Source organism: Alexandromys fortis, unplaced genomic scaffold (assembly GCF_014885135.2).
Source record: "Alexandromys fortis isolate MF-2015 unplaced genomic scaffold, M_Fortis_MF-2015_v1.1 scaffold_6, whole genome shotgun sequence".
NCBI classification, from domain to species: domain Eukaryota; kingdom Metazoa; phylum Chordata; class Mammalia; order Rodentia; family Cricetidae; genus Alexandromys; species Alexandromys fortis.
Genome location: NW_026067902.1, coordinates 8,290,354 through 8,304,952, shown reverse-complemented (window position 1 = coordinate 8,304,952; position 14,599 = coordinate 8,290,354). Strand labels below are relative to the sequence as shown.

At 51.8% G+C, this 14,599-nt stretch overlaps 1 protein-coding gene across 3 annotated transcripts; it reads right to left on the bottom strand.

The window, feature by feature from the left end:
* Positions 1-170: 170 nt before the first annotated feature.
* On the bottom strand, positions 171-14,346 carry Adissp (adipose secreted signaling protein). 3 transcript variants are annotated; one of them, XM_050134124.1, is made up of 6 exons: positions 14,220-14,346; positions 7,736-7,852; positions 6,002-6,141; positions 2,041-2,179; positions 1,026-1,151; positions 171-823 (listed from the first exon to the last, which is right to left on the bottom strand). In XM_050134124.1, the coding sequence occupies exons 2-6, from the start codon at positions 7,752-7,754 to the stop codon at positions 723-725; spliced, it is 525 nt and encodes a 174-aa protein (XP_049990081.1). In that variant the 5' UTR covers positions 7,755-7,852; positions 14,220-14,346; the 3' UTR covers positions 171-722. The 3 variants fall into 3 exon arrangements, with proteins under 3 accessions (XP_049990081.1, XP_049990083.1, XP_049990082.1); XM_050134126.1 differs by having other exon boundaries at positions 1,026-1,148; XM_050134125.1 differs by having other exon boundaries at positions 7,736-7,859; positions 14,220-14,340.
* Positions 14,347-14,599: the final 253 nt, after the last annotated feature.

Here is a 14,599-nt window from a genome sequence, read left to right as displayed (position 1 = left end):
CACCTCCCCACCCATATTAAGCCACGAGTCCCAGGGCTAAAAGGCATCCATCCCCTTGTGGTGCCAGTGCTACAGAGTTGTGCCATGCCTCTTCCTCCTGATGGAGCTGGTGCATCTGGGAAGGGTAAGGTCATCTGCCAACACCAGAGAACAAAATGCCCCCACCGGTATCTACTGGAACTTTTGTTTATTAAGGTCTCTATCCCAACCAGTCATTTAAAAACCAAGTACCACAGACCTGAGGGGTAGGAGCTGGGAACTGTACCTCCTCACCACATGAAGAGCAGTGGGGACGATGGAGGGGCAGCAGAGGTGGAGACGGGAGACGACAATAGCAGCAGCAATGGGGCATCAATGTCACAGAGACAGAGCCACTCCGTTCTCTCCCAGTCCCTAGCTAAAACCCCCTATGGCTTGGGGTGGAAGAGGTAAATCCCACCCCAGGTCCCTCCTCTCAGAGAGTCTCCTTGGGACTCAACCCATTTCTTCAGTCAGGAGACTCAGGCACATGGGAGAGGAGGAAGTGGGAGAAGAGACCACAAGAGAGGCAGGATGGTGGCAGGAATGAAGGCAGAAGTGGGGGGCACCAGCAAGGTCTAGCCCTGCCACGCCCACCCAGGGGAGAGGTGAGGAAGCCACACCATCACGCAGCACGTCGGGAAGCAGGAGGAATTTAAGGCTCAGGGGCTCAGGCAGGCAGGCAGGCAGGCAGGGCCCAGGCCTCAGTCGAAGCCGTGCCAGTCGCTCTGTTCCGAGTCGTACTCCAGCTCGGCGCCCACACACTTGACACCATCCAGTAGCATGGGTGTGCCATGGTGCCGGTCTGCAAGGCAGGGGCCATAAGTTAGCGGTTGGTTGTGTCCCGGTACCACACAAGGTTTGTTCCACAGGAGCCTCTTCCTCCCATTGGCTGGGGATCCAGAAGAGGACCTTGCCAAGGAGATTTTAGAACCCAGCTTCTAGGATCTCTTGAGGCCAGCCTTATGCCTCCTTCGCCCAGCCAGACCTCCCCTGTTCTCACTCACCCATGACCCGTGCCTGCACCATCACACGCACGCAGGTGCCTGTGTCACCTTCGCAGGCAAGTAACATCTCCTCTTTGAGGACGCCCTCTTTGTGTGCTGAGTACTCACACTTGATGCTGTAACCTGCTGGAGGACAGGGAAGGGCAGGAAATCGGTACCTCCCATGGCTCCTCTATAGTGTCCCCAGCACTCACAGTCCCCCACCCAGTAAATCTCGCTGAGCCTCTTCCAGAAAGAGGCCCAGATGGTCCCTCCAGAGATCCAGCCCCACAAAGCTGGCCCAGAACTTCAAGAAACTTCCCATTCTTTCAAATAAGGTCAATGTGTCTCTCGCGTGAGAACTTATCATGGCTCTAAAGGTGGAAGGACAAGGTCCAGTTCATCCTTCTGAGAAAAAGGTCCCCCTGGTGCCACACGGGAAGGCAGGAAAGTGACAGAGAACAAGGAGTGAGCTCAGCAGCTGGGATGGCAAAAGGAAAGGACTGTCCCAGTTCCCTGAAGGGCAGGCCGTTAGGAAGCAACAGTGGTGGGGACACGGAAATGAGGCTGGAGCTCAGCAGCACACCCCGAAACTGACAGTCTGGTCTCTGCCAGGTTGGGGATCAGGAGCAGGACAGGATCAGAAGCCAGCTGGAGAAGCAGCCTAGAAACCAAGGCCTGGAAAGTAGGTACTAGGCGTTAGCTCCTACAGCTCCAGCCTTTTTACCCAGGAAGATGAGAGGGAAGGCTGGGGGCCAAAGACAGCTCTCAGTGGCTTCCATTTCTGGGACCTCTCCACTGAGGGTACCACCAGGCAGTGGGCAGGTGCAAAGCTGCAGTGTATGTTAACAGAATGGGCTTCTCTGTCCAAAACTAGAGGCCTGGGGCTTGAACTGTCATGCCCCAACACCATAAGCTCAAGGAGGTGCCATGGCCCTGACTAGGGAAAAGGGCAAAGAACCTCATGTTCTCATACCACTCGCGGTAGGCCCTCATGGGTGAGGGCAGGCCTCTAGCAGCCCGGGAGGGGACCTACCTTCAGGGACGGGAGTGACACTGAGGAGCCTGAGGTGCAAGCTGTGGACAGGGGCCTCACGGATGTCTCTGCTCAGCCTGCGCACTGGAGGCAGAGTGAAGGTAATCTCATACCTGTGCTGGATCTTCAAGAAGCCAACCTGCAGCGACAAGGGGAAGGAGAGAGGCACCTTCACTGCAGCTTCTCTTAGGCATCAGGGTACGCTGCCTAGGCTCCTGAAGCCCCAGCATCTGCTGCCCCGGGTGCCCAGCTCTTGTTACTCTCCAGCCCTCATGGCTCCAGGCATTCCCTGCATCTGTCTCAGAGGCCCCACAGGCCTCAGTGGTCAGTTTTACAGGTAAGAATATAGAAATCAGGAAGTGACTGCCTAGAGGTCACATTGTGAACTACAGAAGTCCTTCCTAGACCTCTTGGTCACTTCGGTCCCGTGTGGCACACAGGAGGAAGCCAGTGTCAGGGAGGGAGAGCTTAACATCCAGCCCCTGTCAGCCCAGATCCAGCAGCCAGTGTCAGGGAGGGAAAGCTTAACATCCAGCCCCTGTCAGCCCAGATCCAGCAGCCAGTGTCAGGGATGCTGGTATTTTCGTTTCTTGACAACATGGGATTGGGAAGAGGATGGAACTGGAGATGGATGGACACTAGGGTTTGGGTACAGCTCAGTGGTAGACTATGTACTCAACACATACAAAACCCTGGTTTTGATCCCAAGAACCAAACAAAACCCACAGTAAAGCAGCTCTGAGAGTCTACAGCAGGTCACAAACCAAATATTAACAGTGACCCTATGATCCTGTCCACTGACACATGGTAATGGATGCCTGCCTACCTGCCCACTCAAAGGTACCATGTGACCAGTGACCTCTGCTCGTGGCCCAAGCAATTTCTGTTGTCTAGATACACTGCTTGGACAAGCAGTGCTGTTCCTCTGGGACAGATGCCTCGGGAATTTTGGTGTGAAGGGTCAGAAGCTGAAACGACTGCCATTCTAAGAGCCTCCTGAGCCAGGCACAGTAGCTCCCGTCTGCTCCCAGCACTAGAGAGGCCGAGGCAGTAGGACTCCACAAGTTTGAGGCCAGTCTGAGCTTCCCAGTGTTAGTCCAGCCCAGCTACACTCTCAAAGCAAAGAGCTGGGCATACAGCTCAGTTGGTAGAATGCCTGACTAGCATGCATTACCCTGGGTTTGACCTCCAGCACCAAATCAAATCAGGCATGGCGGGGCATACCTGTAACCCCAGCACTCTAGAGGTGGGGGCAGAAGGACCAGCAGTTCAAGGTCGTCCTTGGCTACACAGCCAGTTCAAGGACAGCTTGGAGTACGTGAGACCCTGTCTCAAAAAAACGAAACGAAACAACACATTTTTCTTTTAAATTTGGGGTTTTGCTTTTCAGTTATTTATTGGGGGTGAAGGGTGGGTTTAACACACAGGCTATAGTGCTGTGGAGAACAGAAGGCAATTTGCAGGAGTTGGTGCTAACTTTCCACCATGGTTCCAGGGACCAAACTCAGGAGTCAGACTGGGCAAGTACTTTCACCTGCTAAGCCAAGTCGATGGCCCTCAAAAAATTCAGGTCTAAGCCAGGCAGTGGTGGCGCACGCCTTTAATCCCAGCACTCAGGAGGCAGAGACAGGCGGATCTCTGTGAGTTCGAGGCCAGCCTGGTCTACAAGAGCTAGTTCCAGAACAGGCTCCAAAGCCACAGAGAAACCCTGTCTAGAAAAACAAAAAAACAAAAAACTCAGGTCTAGTGAGCTGGCACAGGGTTAAAGGGTGCTTGCCACTGATCTGAACCACATGGTAGAACTGACTCTTGCAAGTTGTCTTCTGCCTCCACATGTATCTTATGGCACACCTCCACCAGACCCCCAAATAAATGTGAAAAGTTTTAAGGCTTTCTAGGAGCTGGTAAGCTGACTCAGTGGACAGAGGCACTTGCCACACAGGCCTTGACCCTGAGTTCAGTGCAGGATGAAGGTGGAAGGAGAGAATGGACTCCACGAAGTTGTGCCCTGACCTCTATGTGTGCACTACGGCGCACATAGTGGGGTGCGCACACGGTAATCATGTTCAAGACTTTCTGGCTACACTTGTCTGCTGTGACCTGGGGCCCAGCTGTGGCACTTGCAGAATCTGTCAGGGAAATACTCAGAGAGGATAAGACAGTGCTTATCAGCACCTCATTTATAACAGAAATGGAAACAACAGGAACACCCAGAAACACAGAAGCAGCCATGACATATGCCAAATACCAGATGGGGGTGAAATCTGATTGAAAATTATTTCCTAACAGGCAGGAAACAGTTTGCAAACAGAAGCAAGCAAAAACTACCCTGTCCGCTGTGATACCAGCTTGTGGAAGTGCACTAAAATAGTCACCAGGGTCACTTCGGGTGGTGTAACTATGACTATGGCTACATTTAACCTTCCTGATAATTTTTTTAGTGCTTTTATTTTGTTTATTTCCCTGGGAGCCATCAGCTGCAGAAGAGAGAATACATAAAGCCTTTAGCGTTGGACCGAATATGAACCTGGGATCCCTCTGAGAAGGGCAGCAAGCCTGTGGGGCTAGTCTTCATGGAGACACCCGCTGACCTCTCACCACAGGGCACTCCTGCCCAACTCTGGGACTCTATGGACCTACCTGCAGGCCTCTGAATCCCCATTTTCCTCAACCCTGTCCCTCCCACAATCAATTACTTCCTGCCCCTTCCTAGTGTGTGTGGAACCTAACAGCATCCAAGCAGCTGAAGGGCCACACTGCTGGGTGTGTGGAGTGTGGCTATGAATAAAAGTGCTCCAGTAAGTCAACGAGACAGGGCAAAGCTGACACAGCTCAGTAGTGGTGTGTTTAGCATGTACAAGGCCCTAGGTTCATTCGAGATCATTAAAACCACTACAAAGAGCCACACCAGGCAGAGTTAAAAACACCTCATCATCACTGTAATTAGCAACATCACACACACATCCTCCCATTCTCACACCAACTTTGCAGGGTGTGAAGAGCCAGCTGGGGCAATGGCTCAGCAAGTAAAGACTTGAAGCCACGCATGGCGACCAGAGTTTGAGTCTTGAAACCCGCAAAGTGGAGGAGAGAACAGACGCGTGCAAGTTGTCCCTTGACCTCCATGTCTAACTATGGCATGATGCTCCCACAAAACAAATAAATGTAAGAAACAAAGAGACACAAAGGGAGGGAAGAGATAAATAGGGGCAAACTGCCCAAGGCCACAGAGCCAGGACAGCATGCCTAGGCCTGATCCAGGCCCATGACACCACAGCCTCCAACCAGACTTCTATGGCTCTTGTCTGGCTTAGGCCACTGACAGTAAGTAGCCTTGAATCAAATGACATTTGTTTGAACCACTCACTGATTCCCTCACCTCCCATTTTACAGATGAAGAAATCAAGGCTCAGGAGATGCAAAGATGTGCCTGTGAAGCCAGCTGTGGAAGGGGTTCTATGTGTAGGATGTGACTGTGAGTCCAGCTGTGGAAGGTGTTCTATGCACAGGATGTGCCTGAGTCCAGCTGTGGAAGGGGTTCTATGCACAGGATGTGACTGTGAGTCCAGCTGTGGAAGGGGTTCTATGCACAGGAGGTGACTGTGAGTCCAGCTGTGGAAGGGGTTCTATGCACAGGAGGTGACTGTGAGTCCAGCTGTGGAAGGGGTTCTATGCACAGGAGGTGACTGTGAGTCCAGCTGTGGAAGGGGTTCTATGCGCAGGATATGACTGTGAGTCCAGCTGTGGAAGGGGTTCTATGCACAGGAGGTGACTGTGAGTCCAGCTGTGGAAGGGGTCCTATGCACAGGAGGTGACTGTGAGTCCAGCTGTGGAAGGGGTTCTATGCACAGGATGTGCCTATGAGTCCAGCTGTGGAAGGGGTTCTATGCACAAGATAGTTTCTACAAGCCAGCAAAGATGCAGGTGGAGTGAGGCTGATGGAAGGAAGGAGTTCACATACCTTGACTAGAAAGCTGTTATCACTCTCCTGAGTAACCATGACCACTGAGTCATGCAGCTTTTCATCAAAGTGGACATGGCTCTGGGAACCTTCTGCATCATGGCCTGCTGCAAAGCGGATACTTCGGACTCTGGGCTTGCCTAGGAAGAGGAGGAGAAGGCTCCAGGGGCTGCTGGATTCCCTTACCTCCTTGTTTCCTCCCCGTGCCCAGACTGCTCTTAACATAACCCAACCCATAAATTGACGAGGACCCTTCCAGGTAGATACTGTAAATCTTGAGGCTTGGACACTCCCCCCAACACACCTCCCTGTGTAGTCTTCTCACAAATGTGCACTCCCCAGCATAAATATAAGATCCAAGGGCTAGCTGATATGACCCCTTCCTTGGAGGGAAAGAGGCTGGCACCTTCCCTACAATCGTGCAGTGTTGAGATGGACCCTCCACAATACCAAACTCTTCATCCCTGGCAGTTTTGTGTGTGTGTGTGTGTGTGTGTGTGTGTGTGTGTGTGTGTGCGTCTGTCTGTCTGAGTTTATGTGCATAATGTGCAAAGCAAGAAGGCACTGGACTTGCCAGGTGTAGTGGTACAGACCTTTAATTCTCTGGGAGGAAGAGGCAGGTGAATCTTTGTATGTTCAAGGCCAGCCAGCACTACATAGTGAAATCCTGTCTCAAAAAACAAAACAAAACAAAAAAAAAACAACAACAAAGACAGCAGATACCCAGGAACTAGATTTACAGGTGGTTCTGAGCTGCCTGGTATGGGTGCTGGAAACTCAACCCAGGTCCTCTGCAAGAGGACTGCTGAGCTGAACCACCTCCCCAGGCCTACCGACACTGTCCCTTCCAGCTTTGTAAGTGTATGAGACAGGCCCAGCCTGAGACTCCTGATAACCCCAACCAACCTGGGGTACGGTGATAAGAACAAACCCTAGGGAATCTACTTGCAGTGGGAGAAAAGAGGCGTTTAAAACTACACTTCTGAAAAACAAACTAAGCAGCTGACCATTTAGAAGAGGCTACAGCTGCCACTCAGGATCAATGGTCACTAGCAGCTAAGAAGCTAGAAGCCTCCCAGTTCATCCCAGTTTCCCCCTCTGCTAGCGTAGATGAGAGATGTTAGTTAGCTATCACTGTGATGTGTTGGGAGTCCTAAAGCCAGACAGGCCAGGGATTAAGACATATTGAGTGGCTGGGAGAGAGCCAAGAGCCTGGACATTCAGCCTATGGGAACGAAGGGCATGGCCCCAGTCCTCTGTGAAGGTCTTAGGCCGAGACTGGCACTGGCCTGTGTTCTTGAATACTTAGCAGCTCTAGGAGACAGTCGGACACAACCACTGTGATCCCTGGAGAACCCCCATCAACCTGATTCTCAAATCTTATGAGATTTCCTTTGCCTAAAGCCTTCCAGATTCACGCTGAGGTCCTGATCCAGGTCTGTGACATTAACCCAGCCCCACATGTCCTTTAAGACTGCTACCAGTGTGACAGAAGGGCTGCACATGGGAACACAACAGCACACACTTCCACAGAATGACAAACAAGGAGCAAGCAAGGGGCCCTGCTAGGGCTTGGGGGATCCCCTGGATCCAGGACAAACACTGGCATGTTCTGAACAACACTGAGATCTACCACATTCAGGGCTGAAACAAGCCCAATATGCAACAATACTCCATCTGCCAGGGGCTACTCCAAGAGCTCATACAATCTTACAGACCCAGGAAAGCACTTACCTCTGTTGGCTGCAGCCATGGACACCTTCCCTGCCACTGGGCAAGACACACAGCTCCTGCTTGACACTGCCACTCAAGCTCAGCAGCCTGCCATGCTCCAGAGACAGTGGCAGGAACCTGAGGGCTGAGGAATAAGGAGAGCAGGAGTCAGGATCGCCTATCAGTTCATGGCTGGTGGGGATCAGAGGGCTCCCTTTGGGAAAGACTTAAACCCTTCTTGCTTTCAGAAAATACAGGGACATCCGCATGACCCTTCTAGTGTGCACGTGCATGAACACACACACACACACACACCTCAGCCCTGCCCTGCCTGATACTCTACTAAACTAAGGCTCCACCAGCTAACTTTAGCTGCCAAAGTACCAACACAGGATTCATATATCCAGCCTACCTAAGGCTGGCAGGAAAGGCAGCTCAGAAAGAAAGGAGGCTTTATTGGAATTTTTCAGAGGCTATGTCTGGCATTGCTGACCCCAAAAGACTGTATTATTTAGGTATACACCCAGTTCAAATGAGTCTAGATCAGTCAACTGTAGGCTTAGAAGTGGGCAACAACAGAAGATAACCTCCTAAGATTTCATATTCCTACTCGGAGAGTCCATCAGGGCCACATATAGAGCAGAGTCCTATGGAGGGGTGTGCTCCTTTCTGAGCCTGATATTTAGACCCTCCTGACTCATGGAGGCCTCTGGCTCAGCAACCCAAGGGCTGCCTCAGTGCAAAAGCAAGGAGCTGGTGAGACGGACCAGCAGGTAAAGGCACTTGCTGCCAAGTCTGATGACCTGAATTTCATCTGGGGGACCCTCATGGCAGAAGAGAAACAAGCCCTGCACTTCTCCTCTGGCCTGCATACATATGCTGGCTAGTGCATGTACAAGTATGTACACACACACACACACACACACACACACAAGCAAATGTAATAAAAAAGAATAACCATAAGGAATTCTTAAGAAGCCTCTGATGGGTAGGGTAGAGCCCATTTAAACATCAAAAGAATAGTGAGGGAACCTGATAGTACAGATGGAATACACTAACCAGCACGTACACAGCGATTACAGAAAAGGTAGAAAGCAATCAAAACAAACCTAACACTCATGTGTCACCACTGAGGGCAGCAGCACAACTCTCTGCTATGGAAACAGGCAATTAAAGAAAATAATCCAGCCTATATTTTACACGTGAACTGCCTTCTTTATAGGCAACTTCCTGCTAAGACAATGGATCAAATGCTAAGTCATTCTGCACTCCTAAAGAAACAACCGCCAGAGGCAAGGACACTCAAGATGCTGAACCATGAGACAGAACACAGATGCCCAAGTGGCATTAACAGATGACCCAGTGATCCTAAGGGAGAATGACACAAGATTGCATTGGCGGAGACAGAACATCTTCCCCCACTCACTGTGGGACAGCATTTGTGCCTGCTGTGTCACAGCATCTCTGACAAGGATGACTGATGAAGATACTTAGAGAAGACCTAACTGAGCCTCTGTGCCCAACTTCTTAACACTAAGAACGTGGGATTGTGGAACAAACGAAATAACTGAGCACGCAATGAGACCATCCAGAAGGCAGGATACGCCACAGGACAACTGACCTGTTTCTTTCAAACTGCAAGGGGGGGGGGGGGGAGGCTGCTCTAGATATGGAATTGGGCCACAGTCTTCTGTTTGTTTGCAAATAAAGCTTCATTGGGTCACAGTCTCTCTTGATCATTTGCGTATAATTTGTGACAGCTTTTGCACTAAAACAAAACTACTTGAATAGTTGTGACAGAGACCATATGGCCTACACAATCTAAAATGTCTGTCTATCATCCTGTGTTAGATTAACATACAGTAAGGCACCAAGAAGGCAGAAAAATTCTACAAGAAAACCGACCCTTTTCACCTCATTAGCTACAAGAAATGGTGGAAGGGATTTCTAACTCCCTATTAAAAGAAGACATTTGGGGGTTGAATGGCTCAGCGGTTAAACATACTGTTTCTGTAGAGGACCTGAGTTCAAGTCCTAGAACCCATGTCAGACAGTTCACAACTACCAGTAACTCCAACTCCAGGGGATCTGAAAACCTCTTCTGGCCTCCCCTGACACCCACATTCACGAGTACACACCCCCCACTGAGATACATATATACCGTCAAAACTGTAATGTAATAAATCTAGGAGGCTGGACATTGGGAAGCTGAATGTGGTGGCGGCATGGCTTTAATCTCAGTACTTAGAAGGCAGAGGCAGGTGTGAGTCTGAGGCAAGCCTGTCTACAGAGAGAGATGCTATTAAGAGAAAGAGAGAGAGAGAAACAAGTGGGAACCTGGAGATGTAACTCATTAGTAGAGTGCCTGCTTAACATGTGGCACGGCCCCAGCACTGCATAACTTTAATTAAAAGCCATAAGGGCTGGAACAATGGTTAAGAGCACTTGTTGCTCTTACAGAGGCCCAGGGCTTCAGCTCCCAGCACCCACACAGCAACTCAAAACCAGGACACTGCTGTCCTTCCGATTGCCTCAGCTACATAGAAAGCTTGAAGTCAGTCTGAAACGCTGATTTTACTTGGTGAGGTAGTGGAATTGTACCATAAATGCATGTCCATATTTTTCAGAGAAGCACACTGAAGTGTTTAGAGATGAGTGACCCAGGAATGACCTTGGACAGTCCAGAGACTGAAGAGAAACCACTGGGTAGCCTTGTAGCCGTGGGTGGGCCTATCCAGGGCATGAACTCAAGGTCCCCTGTGTACTGTGCAGTCCTGGGAATCACTGGAAATGGAGTTGGCCTTTCTTTCTTCTCCACTGTCTGTTGCTAGACAAGCCCACCCAGACCCCTGCCATGGCTAGGGTGTTCACAGCTTGGGTCTCAGGACAGCCCTGGTAGAAGAGGCCTGGAGAGATGAATGGAGTCCAAGATTCCACACTCTGGAATGCAGAAGCGGACAGAACAGGAATAGTCATCATCAACCCCCCTCACAGAAGCTAGTTCCCAGGCCCTGGAATGACGAAGAGAGGCAAGCTATGCCCCACTCACCTCTGATGCGGGTAGCTTGTGGTCAGCTTGCCTCCAGGGAGCCTAGCCTTAGAGAAGAGTTGACTCCTATTAACTTCCAGCCACTTCCTACAGTTGTAGATTCCAGGCAGTGACAAATGACCAGGGTGTCTGGCCTTCTCACCTAAGGTGGCTGTTCCAGACACATGTCTGCAGCCCAGGGACAGCCACAGTCCGGTGTCTGCAAAGTTCCCCATATCTCAAGACACCTCCTAGAGATGTGGGTGGAACCTGACCAGCGAAGGCTCCCCTGAGCCCTTCTAACAAAACAGTCCGACCTGGAGTAGTCCCAGTCTACCTCGGCCCAGGCTCTCAGCCAGAAATTTCCCAACTCCCATCTACACCTAAGCTCAGCCCAGCATCTTCTTTTTAGGAAAGCAATACACACGCCACTCCAAATGCCAGGGAAGGCCTGACAGCTCCCCTCTCAATCTCTGAGCACTGGTTTTCAATCTTTCCTACCGTAAAGGGCAGCGATTGTAGGTTTGCTGAATGTCCCCAGCATCCATCAGAAGGGAAGGTGAATTCAATTTACACTAGTTAACTGAATTAATGAACGACACCCCGAGAGAAACGCCACTAGGACAGATACGGTGTGAGCAGGGCCAGTGACTCTCAGTAAGGTCGCACTCTAATCTCTTAGCCAACTCTTGCTCTAGACAACAGCCTCCTCCCCAAACTGAGGTTTCCTTCCACCGTTCATCTGGAGGGTTACGACAGTCAGTTAGTTCCCTGCCCATGCCTACCCTGTGATGAGCAAACGGCTGAAAGCAAGATCTCCATTTCCTGCAGTTGCCAGAACTTGAAGGAGAGCCATCACCCAGGAACTGCCTGTGACCTTAGGAACCGGAAGGCAAGTAACTGCAGGGACCCACAATAGCCTGGAAAAACCAAACCTCCTTTCACAACAGACAACCTGCCAGCGGCTGCCCCGTGGGAGTGGCACTCATCCACACAAACTCCTTATTAGAGGCAGGAAAAGAGGCCACTGGGCCTCCCCCACCGTAGGCCTGTCCACAGGGAACTGCTAAGCCACCTCACAACTCTGAGCCTTGCCCGACCTCCAGCGGCACCTGTGCTAGTAGCCACATTCCCACTGTCACCCAAACCACACAGATCCCAGCCCCCCAGGGGTGGCAGTCCATCAAATGCAGATTCCGCCCTCGCTGGCTGTAGAGATGAGCCTTTTTATTTCTTGGATAGAGGGTAAGCAGTGGCTTGTTCATCCAGGGCTTGGTGCCACTGTGCCTAAAACACTGTGAAAAATGCCCCACCCCCTGTTCTCCCACCTCAACCCCCAACCACTGCAAACACGAAGGCCTGAAGGCCTGGTTCCTAGAGCAAAGGCAGCTTCACTGGAAGAAAGGCACCGGAAAACCAGCACTTCTGGTCACTCCTGGAGGAGCCCACAGGGAGTTCAGCTTCTCTGAAACTAGCTGAAAGGTTAAGAGGGGCCTCTCTTCCTTCCCTTCTTCCATACCCTGGGCAGCCAAGTTCTCAAAAGACTATGGAGAAGGCTGCTGAGCCTTTCCTACTTTAGCCCCCTCATCTGGCAAAGTGGATGATGCCCCTGTCCTTAGACGAATGTCAACAAATCAGGAGTGAGAGGAGTGAAAACTGGGTATGGCAGCAGGCAAACCTGGGAAGCAGAGGCAGGAAGATCAGGAATTCCAGGTTATCTTTGGCTACGTAGTAATTTTGAGGACAGCCTGTGCCATATGAGACAACATTTCTACGTAAACAGACAAATAAATAAATAATAATAAAAAAACATATAAATCAGGAGTGATATCCTGGACAGTTACAGGATGAGGAAGAAAAAAGCTGAGGCCTTGGGGGATGCTTTCGGATGCTCCTAGGGAAACTGGAATAACAGAAAACCTAGGCCGAGGAAGGCTGCTTTGAGGCTACTTTTCCCAAGAACTAGCATGTGGGTCAACAGCTGGATGGTTACAGAAAAACCCAGGTCCTTAGCACCAAAAGGCCTTGCCTGAATCCAGTCCTGGCTGCAACTCCAGGCTGCCCTGTTCTAGCGCTCAAGCCCCAAGCTAAGCCCCAAAGATGGTCTATCCATGGCAAAGTGGAACTCCTGAACTGTGACTCTCTCCCTCCTGAACACCTGAATACCTCTTCATCCAGAGGCAGGGCCCAGTTCCAGCTTGTCCTGTGCTGTGTAGCCCAAACCTTTTAGAGCCCTCCTCTCTCAACCATTCTTCAGTTGTCAACTCAACAGGGGCCTTTCTCTATCCCAGACCAGAAAACAACCTTCTATTCCTCCTCCTACTTCCTCTCTTACACCCATCCTGGGACCAAGTCACAGCTCAATCAGCCCAGTAGAAGCACCTACCCTGCCTACCCTTAAAGCTCAAAAAACAACACCCATTGGAATCTCAGACAGAGACCTCCATGGAGGCCAAATGTAGAAGCAATCTTCCATCAATCCAGCCTTGACCTATCTTCGAATCCTCCTTCCCCAAAGCCACAGATGCGAGGTCAGTATGGGCGTTCTGTTTTCTGTCGCACACAGTGGGGGGAACGGTTGACCTGGAAAAAGGGTGTTCCCATGCCTCCTGTCTACCAACAAGTGCTGCCCCCCTCTGCCTAGCATCCTCTTCCCACATTCCCCCTGCACTCTGCCAGAAGACGGTGTTTGGATTCCTCTGGCCTCTGGACTGACTGTTCCAACCGAGAAGCAGAGGCCAGGGGATGACTGTTGCTCCCGATCTCCCTCCCACCTACCACCCACCCACCCACCCACGACGCTCCCAGGTGCTGAGCAATGCCCCATCTCCGCATCACACCGCCAAGATTAAAGAGGAAAAACTCAAGCTGTCCAATGGAGCCCTGTTCACTAACAAGAGCACTGGTCCAGAACCTAATTCAAACCATTTCTGAGAGACTCTGGGGAGGCTATGGATCTGGCCCTGTGTCTTTTCGTACCGCCATCGCTGTGGGTGTGGCACTCCCCAACCCACTATGATTGTCTTCTCGGGGGACAAGAGCAGCAGGACGGGCCTCAGACGTACCCATACCGAGCGATAGGCCGGGGCTCGGTCTGTCTGAGATAATGCCGTGCGCTCTGAGTCGCCAGGCTGACGCAGGAGTCTACAGAGCCGACAACTCCCAATATCAACATCCTCCTCAGGATCGTGCCCAGGCACCGGCGGCTCAGTGGTTACTCTTCCAAGGTCACACAGAGAAGTGGGGACCAGGTGGGAAGGGGACGCCAGACCCAATTACGCCCCCGCCCTCAGATATCACTTGTACCCCAACAGCTAACCGTCATTTGTGCCCAGGACCCCACATCCCCCACCCCATCCCGCTCCTGCCGAGTTCCCCAGGCTAGAAAGCAGAGCCTCCAGCTCCAGCACAGAGGGGGATCTCAGATCCGAGAGCCGACTCCGGTGCACTAGGTAGGGCCGGGAAGGCCTATCTCACCTTGCGGGCGAGCCCCGCGGCCAGGCGGGCAGGAACGACCGCGGAGACAGCGGCAGCAGCAGCGGACCAGACTCTAGAGCGCGAGGAAGAGCCCCGCGCCGCAGCAGCCCCGCGCCACGCCTTCTCCTCCTTCATTGGCTTGAGGGGCGGGGCTATGGCACTTCAGACCAATGAGCTGTCTCTGAGATCAGCCAATGAGCAACGAGCTTACATATCACGTGGGCGCGGAGGCTGCGCCCCACGAGTCGGCGTCACCCTAGCCTCCCGAGCTCTGGCGGTAAAGCCGGCGGCAGCTGGGAACCGCTGGTGGAAGCCGACCAGAGCGGCCTTCCCTTGCGAGGCTTCCCAGCTACAACAGTTTTGTCTAAGAGCTAAGCAAC

Bases quoted from the DNA above. Each gene is read 5' to 3' on its own strand.
- Adissp (XM_050134124.1), bottom strand. The intron at 2,180-6,001 runs GTATGTGAACTC...TTGTCGCTGCAG, and splicing joins ATAACAGCTTTCTAGTCAAG to GTTGGCTTCTTGAAGATCCA. The intron at 824-1,025 runs GTGAGTGAGAAC...CCTGCCTTGCAG, and splicing joins GGTGCAGGCACGGGTCATGG to ACCGGCACCATGGCACACCC.